Genomic DNA, 14,097 nt, shown 5'->3' with positions numbered 1-14,097 from the left:
TTAAATGCTAGATTATTCACTGTGACATTTAAATTCTTTTACAAATATTTCACAAGAGGAAGAAGATTTTACAGCATTTCCTATAATATTTTATCAATAAAAGCAAAAAGCTGTAAGTTGGGCTAATAATTTACAATATATTTAACAGTATATTGTATGGACAAAATAAAAAGTGTATTGTTTCTTATTATTGTCTACTATTAATTCATTGAATTAATATTATGAATTTAATTTAATTGTATGATTTGATTTTTGTTTCATATTTCCCAGGCATTGTCTTTAAAATAATATCTCCAAATTTGCCTGGTCCTCCAAAGTTCACTGTAAATTAATAATAATAAAAAAAAATCATTAAAACACACAGAACAATGTTCAACCCAGGCTCATTCTGAAAACGTAGTTCCAAGGACGTTTCTGGAGACTACGAAATACGTACTGGTAGGTACGTATGGCTGCATTTGTTTTTTTAAGCCAACGCTACAGAGCAGTATGACGCTGTTCCCTTTCGCGCTTACCGGCTGACCGCTTACCTCCATGTGGAGGGCTTTACCGCCCCAATCAGTTTGTCCAGTCAGCTTATTGTGTATGTCGGCAGACTTTCAGATTCATAGAGAGGAGGGGTTGACCACGGCGACCGGGTTCGAGTCCGGCAAATCAGGTAAGACAAAAACAGAAAAAATAAAGCAAACGACTTCATAGCAGGGTGAGAACCTGGCGAAATCAGAAAACGTGGGTAACATTTTTTTTTTTAAAATCAGACGAGGGCTTTTTATTCATGGATGGTTTTTGTAAATTGTTGGTTAAGTTAAGGGAAGTGAGTGGGTGGACGGACGAGTTGACCGGTAAAATCGGTTGGGTTTTAGGGAAGGAGGAGTCCGGGTGGGTCAGCCGATTGGCCGGTCGCACAGTCAGTCATTCAGTCAGTTAGACAGACAGACAGCGGCCTCTGGAGGGTTCACACGAGAACGGCGCGGGCGCGAGAACGGCGCTCCCTAGACGTGCTTGAGAATCACGCCTCTCGCGGATTGGCAAAAACAAAAACTGCAGCCATATGTACCTCCTGGCACGTATTTCGCGGTCTCCAGAAACGTCCATGGGACTACGTTTTCAGAATGAGCCTGGGTTGACAATGTTAGAATGCCTTTATCATGTGGCGTTCCATGCATGCTGAAAATATATTCACAGACAAAAAATTTTACTTATGCAAGTGTTGTTTTAGTGTTAATGATATACTATCATAGCTTTTAAGATTTTTTTATTTATTTAAAAAATGTATTTAGATTTGATCTTTTTCATTGTATTTAAGTGATTAATTTATACCAAATAAAAATATATATATATATATTTAATGTTTGTATAGCTTTTATTTTCTTTTATTTACTTAAACATGGGGTCTAATAATTCTGACTTCAACTGTAAATATAAAATGCCGGGTTTTTAGTTCATTCCTGACAATTAGTATAATTTTTGTTATTATTAGTAGTAGTATTACGTATTATATGCATATTTGAATTGCTTTCATTTAAACCTGTCAGGTTTGGATTTTTTTGCGTCACCATATGAGAACAGGAAGTGTGTTTGGGTTTTTTTGGCCACACTTTGTTATTATTGTTCATTTATTCGTATTCTGGAAATTAGAACTGAACTTAAAAATAGTTTTGAAGCACTTCTTTGTGCTTAACAAATGAAATTAAATATGTAGGCTGATGGATGTGTTCAGTTGAGTGAGTTTCCACTGTTTCCTCACTCCGCCAATGTAAAGGAGCAAAGAAAAGAAGTAAAGTAAAGAGAAAGTAAAGAGGCTAAATGAAGGAGGCTCGTTCTATATCCTCGCGCTGCAGATGCTCTGTTTAACTGTTTTCTTTCTAGTAAAGCGTTCAGTTTTTACACTTACAGAGTCCACCATGTAAATTCAATTCAATTCAGCTTTATTTGTGTAGCGCTTTTACAATGTAGATTGTGTCAAAGCAGCTTCACATAAATGCTCATAGTAACTGGAACAGTGTGGTTCAGGTTTTAGTGTTTAAGTTCAGTTCAGTTCAGTTTAGCTCAGTTCAGTGTGATTTAATCATTACTGAGAGTTCAAACACTGAATAGCAAATTCATCGATGCGTAGTTCTACCAATCCTGAACCATGCGAGGCAGTGGCGACAGCGGAGAGGGAAAAAAAACTTCGCCTGATGAGAGTGAAGAAAAAAAACCTTGAGGGAACCAGACTCAGTTGGGCACGACCATTTTAATTTCTCCGCTGGCCAAAAGTCTTGTGCAGAGCTTCATTCGCCGTGGTTTAGGCTGGAAGATGGCCTCAGCGAAGACTCGTCTGTCCCTGGAGCGTCGCTGGAATCAGACTCATGTTCTCCACTCCCCACGACCATCAGCGCAGCAGCAGCTCAAGATACGGCCTGGTCCTGGATATGGAATCCTTGGGATCATCACGTCGCCGGTCTTGGATCCAATCAGTGACTCCGCATAATCTGAGGACCTCGGGATGAGTATCCCCAGGTGAAAATAGATAAATAGCAAATGCACAATGGAGCGACTCATAAAGGGAATGTGAGATGAGATTCTGACTGGTTCAATGCAGGTTATGCTCAAAACACACCCAGAACTCATTAAGAGAATAAGCACAACCCTGTTAGACCATGCATCAGGGCGCAGAGTGTATTTTTCAGTCTTTAAAATAGCAAAAGCGGATTCAGACACGGCCTTAATGCTTTTGAGCCATGTTCTTTAGACATTGCACCTAGATCGTTAATATAGAGCCCAATAAATCTAAATCTGTTTAGGTTTTTTTTTTTTAAAAGTCACATCTTTTAAAGCATGAATAAGCAAACATTCGTATAGATAATTAGCATAAAATGTTTTTACGCACAAATCAGAAATATTTAAAAATCTTACACACTTAAATATATATATACTTGTTCTGTTTCCAGTCCCCCTACTCCTCCATCTCTGGACAGCACAGGTCAGCACAGGTCTTTTATCATTCATATTTATCCTAGAATTTCCTGATCAGTCCTTTTCTGATCGAGTCCTGCTCTTTCCTCATTCAGCTCTCTCTTTTGGAGCAAAGCTGGTCGCACAGGTAAACACTACAGACATGCTCAGAGTTTAACATGACAAACTGCCAAAGCTTCATTCAGGATCTGATTGGCTGATGGTTTTGTTAATATTCAGGAGGCGGGGCTACAGGACAAAGACTGGTTTGCTGGAGATTGTGACCGTAAGACTGCTGAGGAAACTGTGCTCCGGATGAACAAGGTTTGTGTGCGTTTATGTGTGATTTTTTATTTTTTTTTGTATTGTCATGCTTATCCCCATTTGGAAGTGTTAAGTTGAGGTATACTTTTCAGAATTAAAATGTGTATATATACATTTGGTGACACGGTGGCTCAGTGGTTAGCACTGTGGCCTCACAGCAAGAAGGTCACTGGTTCGAGTCCTGGCTGGGTCGCTTGGCATATCTGTTTGGAGTTTGCATGTTCTCCCCGTGTTGGCGTGGGTTTCCTCCGGGTGCTTTGGTTTTCCCCACAGTGCAAAGACATGTGTAATATGGGAATTGAACAGACTAAATTGGCTGTAGTGTATGTGTGTGAATGTAATGCCGAGTTCAGACTGCGTGATTTTCAAAGTAGTCGTGTCACAGATGTTTTCACACTGCATGACTGTCTGGGCTAGCGTTTCGTCGCTGCTTTGTTTACACTGCAAGATGGATCGGTGACAGGGGCTTTCACACTGCATGACTTTACAATAGGAAGAATCGCCGACAACTTTGTCCAAACTACATCTCACAGCCAAAAACACGTCGTATATCCTTTGTTTTTAACTACATAATGAGAAAGAAGCCTTTAATGGGGTAGAAAATGTACATATTTGCTCACCTGGGTTTGAAGGGAATTAGCAATTTCTCCCTAACTTTCTTTTCAAGAGTTCACACTTAGTTGATGACTTACAAAGCTTATTTGGCATGCTGTCCCGGGAGAGAGCCCCGAGCTCAAGGGCTCCTCGAGCCCGGGGCTTCCTCTCGTTGGCAGAGCAAGAAGGGAGCCCGAGCTCGGTGGATCTCAGAACTCCCCTGCTGCTGTAGCTAAGGGAACGTAAGGGATTAGACAAGCTTGATTGTTATGTATGTTGAATGTCTTTGGATGGTGGGAGGAAACCGGAGAACCCGGGGAAAACCCACGCGGACACGGGGAGGACATACAAACTCCCCACAGAAACACCCACCGGTCCTATGGAACTAGGGCCGGCAGTATTCTTGCTGTGTGGCTCGCAGTGCTAACCACTGGACCGCCGTGCCGCCCAATCACAGGTAAAGGAGGAGAATAGGGGAGGAGGGGGGTTTCTTCCAAACGAAGATAAAGTGAACTGAAAACTGAGGCTATTTATAGTGGCTTAGGGTTCATATGATTGGAAGATTAGTGATTAGCAAATGCGAGACTGGCCGTGATACATCATAAGCACGTGATCCTCTCGAAATTAGTTTATGAATAAACTTCACTTTTGATGCTATTGTGATATTGCACACATGACACATCAAACCGACACGGGTGCTCCTGCCAAATTTACACTAGTTTTTCTTCCATTTCTTGGGTCTTAATAAACTGAAAATGAGCACTTTTAACTTCTCCCTCAACCTCCCGCTGGCCTGCAGGTACACACGCTAGTCTGGTGGATGCTGCTCTCTCATTGGCTGTAGGCGATCGCTGATGTTATTTTCAGTCAAAACTCATTTCACACGGCATGATTTGAATCGCCGACAACTACAGGTATTCAGCACGTCAAATATCTCACAGGAATCAGATCACGTCTTGATAGATCACATTGTGAGATTGTTACTCGCCTGCACGAGCACCGATTTGCCTGTGATTTCAGACAATTGTCTGTGATTTCTCAAAACCTGTCGGCGAGTCAAAATCGGGGCTAAAATCACTCAGTCTGAACTCGGCATAAGGGTGTATGGGTGTTTCCCAGTACTGTGTTGCGGCTGGAAGGGCATCCCCTGCGTAAAACATATGCTGGAATATATGGTGGTTCATTCCTCTGTTGTGACCCCTGATAAATAAGAATTTAAGCCAAAGGAAAATGAATGAACGAATGAATATAAAAGAAAACAAAAAGTATTAAAGTAAATTAAAATAAATATAAAGAAATAAAAAAATATGCATTATATAAATATAGATATAAAATGAAGTCAATTCTCTTTGGAATGATTCATAAAACATATATAAATAATAAAAAAATATATAAATATATGAAAGAAAAGAAAATATATGAAATAAAATTACATTAAATATGAAGTGCAATGAAACTGAAGTTACAATATAGATATAAAACAAAGATTATCCACTTTGGTTTAGTGGTTTAGTGGAGTCATATTGTTTTGAAACTATACAATTTTTTTTTAAAGGATCAAATGATTTTTAAAAATATAAAATGTTTATGCTGGACTTGGGAATGTTCAGTTGAGTCATATTGTTCTGATCATATTTATATTGTCATATGTTAGCAATAAGACAAAATAAACGATTGCATCTAAACTAGAAGTGTGTATTTACATAAGGTATGTGTACTCACTGTGTATAAATATTGTGTGTATTCTGTATATAATGTAAAGAAAAAAATATATATGTATAGAAAATACAAAAACAATTACAAAACTAAAGTGTTTATATGCATATTTATTTATATTTATGTATATATAGATATACATGTTTTATTTATAAATAAATTAATTTATTAATTTATATATATATAGTCAGAACTATTAGCCCCCCTGTATTATTAGCGCCCCTGTTTATTTTTTCCCCAATTTCTGTTTAATGGAGGGAAGATTGTTTTAGCACATTTATAAGCATAATAGTTTTAATAACTCATCTCTGATAACTGATTTTTTTATCTTAGCCATGATGACAGTAAATAATATTTTACTTGATATTTTTCAAGACACTTCTATACAGCTTAAAGTGACATTTAAAGGCTTAACTAGGGTAATTAGGTTAACTAGGCAGGTTAGGGTAATTAGGCAAGTAATTGTATAATGATGGTTTGTTCTGTAGACTATCGGAAAAAAATAGCTTAAAGGGTCTAAAAAATTTTGTCCCAAAAATGTTTTTTTTTAATTAATAACTACTTTTATTCTAGCCGAAATAAAACAAATAAGACTTTCTCCAGAAGAAAAAATAATATCAGACATACTGTAAAAATGTCATTGCTCTGTTAAACATCATTTGGGAAATATTTAAAAAAGAAAATAAAAATCAAAAGGGGGTTAATTATTCTGACTTTAACTGTATATTTGTATTGTAGCCAGTTTAGACTATGTTTACTGAAATATGTTTGTCTCTTTGCTCTGTCATCTTGCAGGACGGCACGTTTCTTGTTAGATTCAGTAATTCTCAGAACTCTCAGCCGTACACGCTGGTGGTGCTTTACCATCAGAATGTTTACAACATCCCGGTGCGCTTTCTGGAGGATTCACAGCAGTATGTGCTGGGCAAAGGGGGCAAGAAGAGTGAAGAGGTATCTTCTTATTATTTGCTTTCACTTCACATGTCCATATGATAGAAAGAAAAATAATAATAAAAGAGGATGTGTTCAATTAAAAGAAATATTAAGTATACATGAAAATGTAGATGCAAAATTTCGAAATTGTGCGGTTGAGTCATATTGTTTTTAAATTGAGAAATAAAATAAAATAATACAAAAATATATTAAAATAAAATAAAAATTGTAAGTATATGAAGTGCTCTCATGAAAAAGCATGAAACCTACTAAATTAAAACGACATTTAGAAACCAGACAAATAGTTTCATTAACAGTTCAGTTTAGTTCATGGTAACTGAACCTTTCCTTAACCTAACCACTATTTACAGTATTTGTGGTTTTTACTTTGTAATATTTCTTTAAATTGATACATTTTGTTAAATGACAGCAATAAAATAGTGTTTGTTTGCAAGTCTTGGTGAATTTCTTATAATTTATCTGTCACTACTTGTTTATGTTAACTAATATATACAAATTAATTATAATTCCTAAAATTGTATTATAGTTCCTAAAAATTTGGCTCGCGGCATTATGACCATTTAAAAATGTGGGTGCATTGGCCAAACCAGTTGAGAACACCTTTGTGTGTGTGTGTGTGTGTGTGTGTGTGTGTGTGTGTGTATAAATATTATATATATATATATATATATATATATATATATATATATATATATATATATATATATATATATATATATTAGTGCTGTCAATCGATTAAAAAAAATTAACTAATTAATCGCACCTTTTTAAAAAAATTAATAGCAATTAATCGCATTTAAAATACTGAAATTGTAATTTTGGCTATTTAAATGTAAAATTAATGTAAACGCAAGAAAAAAATATTTAAATTCAAAATATAATTGTTTAATAAAATTTTGTTTAACTTGTAACTCAGATTTCTTCATGTAAACAACAAACCCACAATAAACCATCAAGATCCTGGCTTGACAGCCATATTTATTACAGAAATTAAAACACAGTCATGTTAATGACATTAAAATTTCAAAACATCAATGCCAATAAAGAAAACATTGATTTCCATGTTGGATTCTTAGTGGACTGCAAAAAAAAATGCCAAAATATAGGAATTGCAGATGAGGAAAATGAAAAATTATAATAATAAACTATAGAATACAAACTGTTGCACTCATTGTAAAGTTTTAATGCTGTGAGTTGAGAACATTAATTATAGAGTAGAAACAATTTTGCTTAATCCTCCTTTACATTCATCCAGTTGCTAAGACTATGACTATCCCGCAAGTGCACAGAGACTCCCAAATGCCCGCAAATGAATGATAATTTCTTGCAAACCGGTCGTTAAATACATTGCATACCCCTCTTGCCCCTACTCAGATACGATGCTCACTCCACCCCTGACACCCCTCAACGGGCCTGACACAGATACACACACTCAGACACACACACAACGCGCTGCAGACGTTTTGGCCCCAACGGCCTTCCATACTGGAGCGACTCCCCTCAGATTCAACACGCATGATCACGTTCATCAAATTTGCTAAGCGTCCTAAACTAAGCGTTCTAAAGTATTACTGTATTTCACAAGGATTCTGACACAACAACGCGAAGCATACGCTTTCATTGCGTTTAATGAGGAAACACGCTAAACTTGGAGGGCGCATGCTGAAAGGCAGAGTAATGCCCTGTCTTTGACAGCTCGCGACTTCACCAGAGACTTACTGAGTACATTTACATAATACACCAATACTCCGATTTTAATATGATTAAGATAATACTCTTATTAAATTTCTACCGTGTAGCCTTAAAAGTAACCTTACCTTAAAGGAACACCGAGTCACGAAATGCGGAGGATTTTCTTTCTGTTCGCCATGCGGTATCAACTTACAACAGAAGTCGAAAGTTAAAAATGAAACACCCGAAATTGCATGAAATTCTGGATAACTTGTGATGCAACTAATTGTTTCATACTGGAACTTGCCTTCAAAAAGTGCTTCCTTGGTCTTATCCACATTTATGCATGTTGAACACACGTCCACCACAACAGGAAGTAAAAAAACCTGCATGCGTTAATTGCGTTAATTTTTTTTAACGCGTTAATTATTTAAAATTAATTGCATGCGTTAACGCGTTAATTTTGACAGCGCTAATATATATATATATATATATATATATATATATATATATATATATATATATACACACACACACACACACACACACACACACACACACACACACACACACACAACAGTTCTGTCTGGTTCTCGAATCTGTTTTGCTGATAGCCGTGATATATTTAAGTAATATCAGCACCCGTACAGCCTCTTTACCCTTACCAGCCTCTTTACCCTTACCCTTACCCTTACCTTTGTGTATGTATATATGTATATATATATATATATATATATATATATATATATATATATATATATATATATATATATATATATATATATATATTTAGCATAAATATACAAATTTACCAACAAGGTCTTCATCAGGTCATGTGATGTTAAATTAAATTTATATTTGGAGAGCTAAAGCCGTTTTTTGTACTTTTTTATTATGTTTGCCTTGATCGAGCACCTGCTTTTAAGATTTTCCAATAGTGTGTGAACACAGCAAAGTGTTTTGTGTTTACATATATATGACAGACACTTTTATCCAAATTGACTTATATTAGATTCCAGCAATGCTTTTTTCCTTTCTTTCATGCATTCTCTGAGAATCAAACCCCTGACATTAGTGTTGCGAGCTTCATGCTTTGCTGTTTGAGCTCATCTTAAAGCACATTTAATATACTGCAAATGAATCATTGCAAATTTATCTAATTTAACAATGTGACTATTTTCATGGACATTGTTGGAATGCTCTGCATTTTGGCTTAAGCTCAGCCTCATGTGACCACAAAATCTCTTTCCTCATTACAGCTGGAGGAGTTTATGATTTTTGGCAAACTTTTTAAATACTTTTTAGAAAAATGCTCCTGAAGTAAATCAGTTATCATGATAGTTATAGTGATAATTATTTGCTTTTTTTTTTGTCCTTTTTAGTTTTATATTGTTTTTTAGCTCAATTTTTTGCAAATTTTTGCTTATTTCATTTTTATTTTAGTATAAATTATTTCAGGTAGTTTTTGCTTTTAAAATGTTTAAATACTCCTGAAATTAATAGTTAAAATAATATTTATAATGATTATAATGATATATCATAACTATTTTTTTATATTTTAAAACATTTATTTTGGGCAGCATGGTGGCTCAGTTGTTAGCACTGTCGCCTCACAGCAAGAAGGTCTCTGGTTTGAGTCCTGGCTGGGCCAGTTGGCATTTCTGTGTGGAGTTTGTATGTTCTCTCTGCGTTGCCATGGGTTTCCTCCGGGTGCTTCGGTTTCCCCCACAGTCCAAACACATGCGCTATAGGGGAATTGATGAACTAAATTGGCCGTAGTGTATATGAGAGTGTATATGGGTGTTTCCCAGTACTGGGTTGTGGCTGGAAGGGCATCTACTGCATAAAACATATACTGGAATACATTCATTCATTAATTTTCTTGTCGGCTTAGTCCATTTATTAATCCGGGGTCACCACAGCAGAATGAACCGCCAACTTAACCAGCAAGTTTTTACGCAGCGACTGCCCTTCCAGCCGCAACCCATCTCTGGGAAGCATTCACACACATACACTACGGACAATTTAGCCTACCCAATTCACCTATAGCGCATGTCTTTGGACTGTGGGGGAAACCGGAGCACCTGGAGGAAACCCACACAAATGCAGGGAGAACATGCAAACTCCACACAGAAACGCCAACTGAGCCAAGGCTCGAACCAGCGACCTTCTTGCTGTGAGGTGACAGCACTACCTACTGCGCCACTGCTTTGCCTTATACTGGAATAGTTGGCAGTTTATCTTCAAATAGCAAGATTTTTATGTTTTGAAAATAAGTTTATTTAGTTTTGTTTTCACTGTTTTTACTATTTTTAGTTAAGTTATTACGTCGGTTAGTTGCCAACGGAATATTATTTTTAATTAAGCATAACTGAAAGGTTTATTTCAATTATGGTAAGTTCAGTATTGGTATTAGTCCCAGCATCAGTAACAATATCGATACTAGTATCTGTATCAGCATCAGTACTAGTGCCAGCATCGTTATTGGTATCGTTGTCCGTATATCACCATTAGAAGCAATATCTATATCGGTATGAGTAGCAGTATCTTTATTGGTATCAGCATCAGTACCAATATTTATATCGGTATCAGTATCTGTATCGGTATCAATATCTGTATCGGTATCAGTATCAAAATCTGTATCAGTACCAGCATCAGTATCTATATCGGTATCAGTAGCAGTGTTTATATTGGTATCAGTAGCTGTTTCTGTATCGATAGCAGTAGCAGTATCTATATTGATATCAGTATCTGTATCGGTATCAAAATCAATATCTGTATCAATACCAATATCTATATTGGTATCAGTATCGGTATCTGTATCGGTATCAGTAGCAGTATCAATATCTGTATCAGTACCAGCATCAGTACCAGTATCTATATTGGTATTCGTAGCAGTATCTGTATCGGTATCAGTAGCAGTATCTTTATTGATATCAGTATCTGAATCGGTATTATTATTGAAATTTATATCAGTACCAGTATCTATATTGGTATCAGTAGCAGTATCTATATTGGTATCAGTAGCAGTATCTATATTGGTAGCGATATCTGTATCTGTATCATTATGGAAATTTGTTTCAGTACCAGTATCTATATCGGTATCAGTAGCAGTATCTATATTGGTATCGGTAGCAGTATATGCATTGGTATCAGTATCAGCATCAATACCGATATCTGTAACAGTAGCAGTATCTATACAAATGTCAGTATTAATATCGGTGTCAGTATAGGTATCAGTATTGTACCTGTGCTGAAAAAATAGTGTCAAGCATCTCTAGTAAAAATTGATTAGTATCAGCATCAGTGTTGATATCTGTATCAGTGTCAGTATTGGGACCAGTATCGGTACCATTATTTATATCGGTAATACTACCAGTATTAGTATTCATATCAGTATCAGTAGCAGTACAGGTATTGATACCAGTATTGGTGAGTACCAGGAAAATGATATTGGTACTCGTACTCATTCTTGAAAAAATAGAACCAAGCATCCTTAGTTAATCTTGATCACTATCCGTATCAATATCTGTAACTATATCAGTACTGATACCAGTAGCAGTATCTATACAAATATCAGTATTAATATTGGTGTCAGTATAGGTATCAGTATTGTACCAGTGCTAAAAAAATAGTGTCAAGCATCTCTAGTAAACCTTGATCAGTATCAGCATCAGTGTTGATATCTGTATCAGTGTCAGTATTGGGACTAGTATCGGTACCATTATTTATATCGGTATCAGTACCAGTATTAGTATTCACATCAGTATCAGTAGCAGTACAGGTATTGATACCAGTATTGGTGAGTACCAGGAAAATGATATTGGTACTCGTACTCATTCTTGAAAAAATAGTACCAAGCATCCTTAGTTAAACTTGATCACTATCAGTATCGCTATCTCTATCTGTATCAGTATTGATACCATTATTATATCGGTATCAGCACCAGCATTAGCATTGATATCAGTACCAGTATAGGTATTGATACCAGTATCAGTATCAGTGAGTTACAGGAAAACAATATTGGTACTGATTCTTATTCCTGAAAAATAGTACCAAGCATCCCTTGTTAAACTTGATAAGTATCAGTGTCAATGTTTCTATCTGTATCGGTACCAGTATCATTAACATTATTTATATTGATATAAGTACCAGTATCACTATTGATATCAGTATCGAAACGGTGAATACCAGGAAAATAATATAGCTACTCATACTCAGTAAAGTTAAAAAGCATAATAGAGCCCCTTTGATATGTCCAAAATGTTATCGTGATGCTTATGATGATGGTCTGTGTTTTCCAGCTCTTCAGCAGTTTGCAGGAGATGATCTCTCATCACATGATGAACCCAATCCTGCTGATCGACCGCAAGAGTCAAGCCAAACACAGCACTCATCTCTTACACCCCACACGGCCCTAACACACCTGACACAGATATTACACACTCAAACACTTATCCTGCTTAAATTATTTATAATATTATGTGTGTAATGCAGTGGAACAGCTTGTTGTGTGTTCAGTTAATTTTATGTTGGTGGATTGTTTTGATTATGTAGTGTTCATTGGTGTATTATAGTCTAAATAAAGGATTAAACAATGTCACACTTTCTGGCATTTTTTAATCACACAAATATTAAGGTCGGTTTATTGCACTGCTACCTTTATGGTTTGCCAAAGCTATAATAATCTTAATGGGACTTTTTGAAAAAAAAAAGTTGCACCACATGATTTGAATATCATGGTACATTAAAATAATTTTCATATTGCTAAAGTTTCATGGTGTTTATCAGACTGATCCTTGAAGTGCTGATATGCATGCCGCTGTACATGTAAAACAAAAATACACTGTGCTTTTTTAATTAAGAGATTGTGGTTATGAATAATGATATTCATGCATTATGTTACTTGTGGTGCTCATATGTCAAGAAAAACCACAATGGTTTTCTGTTCTGTTTGGTTTAATTAAGTCTAATGTATGCTATGAACTGAACCTATTTAAAACCCCTTTCAATTATGCTTTATTAAAAATATTTTTTAATATTTAAATATTTAATATTTTTTAATATTTTTTAATATTTAATATTCAAATTGAAATATTTAGTTTTTGTTGAAGTACCAAAATAACTACAAATAAAAAACATCTAAACTAAAACCAAAATAAAACAAAATATGTTTATTTAAAATCAACTTAACCTGTTAAATGAAGTTTTAAAATGTTGATATAAAATAAATGTTCAAGGTATTAAAAAATGTTTAATTTAGGTCAGTATTTCTGTGGGTTTTTTTCAGTGTTATTTATTTAATGCTATAATTGAAAAATGCCTAAAACTGGAGTTAAAATGTATAGACACATTTATTAATAGACATATAACAATAAAAAAAAAAAGAGTATGTTAATTGAAATAAAAGTACACCTCAGGCATATATTCAACTGACAATATCTTAAACTAAACTAAAACAATAAGATATTGTCAGTCACATCTATTTGATTTACTAAAGATAATTTTCTTTTTTTAAATGTCTATTTAATTTTAATTAATTGAATATAAAATTTAAATAAATAATAAATTAAAACAAATATGTTAGTTATTTTTATTTTTAACAATCTAAGGACTTAAACTAAACTAAAACTTTAAGTCCTTAGACTGCTAAAAATAAAAATAACTAAAATATTTATTTTAATTTATTATTTATTTTAATTTAATATTTAATTAATTAAAATTAAATAGACATTTAAAAAAAAGAAAAACATTTTTATTAAATCAAATAAATGTTCAACAAAACATTTAAAATGTTTAATTATATTTTAGGTAACCTAATTATTTGTTGTTTGTAAAAATGTTACTTAGAGTTTCAATTCAATGTTCAATTGACCATAAGTTATTATTGATTAAAAAAGA

The 14,097-nt window shown here is 34.6% G+C and overlaps 1 protein-coding gene across 4 annotated transcripts in view; it reads left to right on the top strand.

The window, feature by feature from the left end:
* si:dkeyp-117b11.1 overlaps positions 1–12,799 on the top strand; it is a 101,117-nt gene extending 88,318 nt beyond the window's left edge. For all 4 annotated transcript variants that reach the window (XM_087264153.1, XM_087264152.1, XM_087264151.1 and 1 more), the window contains 5 exons: positions 2,934–2,965; positions 3,054–3,085; positions 3,178–3,261; positions 6,367–6,522; positions 12,501–12,799. In XM_087264153.1, coding sequence (XP_087120279.1) covers positions 2,934–2,965; positions 3,054–3,085; positions 3,178–3,261; positions 6,367–6,522; positions 12,501–12,617 — 421 coding nt within the window. In that variant the 3' untranslated portion in view covers positions 12,618–12,799. The remainder of the gene's footprint in view (positions 1–2,933; positions 2,966–3,053; positions 3,086–3,177; positions 3,262–6,366; positions 6,523–12,500) is intronic.
* The last annotated feature ends 1,298 nt before the right edge of the window (positions 12,800–14,097 follow it).

Source organism: Danio rerio, chromosome 8 (assembly GCF_052040795.2).
Source record: "Danio rerio strain M-AB ecotype USA chromosome 8, GRCz13ab, whole genome shotgun sequence".
Taxonomy (NCBI): domain Eukaryota; kingdom Metazoa; phylum Chordata; class Actinopteri; order Cypriniformes; family Danionidae; genus Danio; species Danio rerio.
The sequence above is the reverse complement of the archived record's forward strand: the minus strand, read 5'-3'. Positions and strand labels throughout refer to the sequence as shown.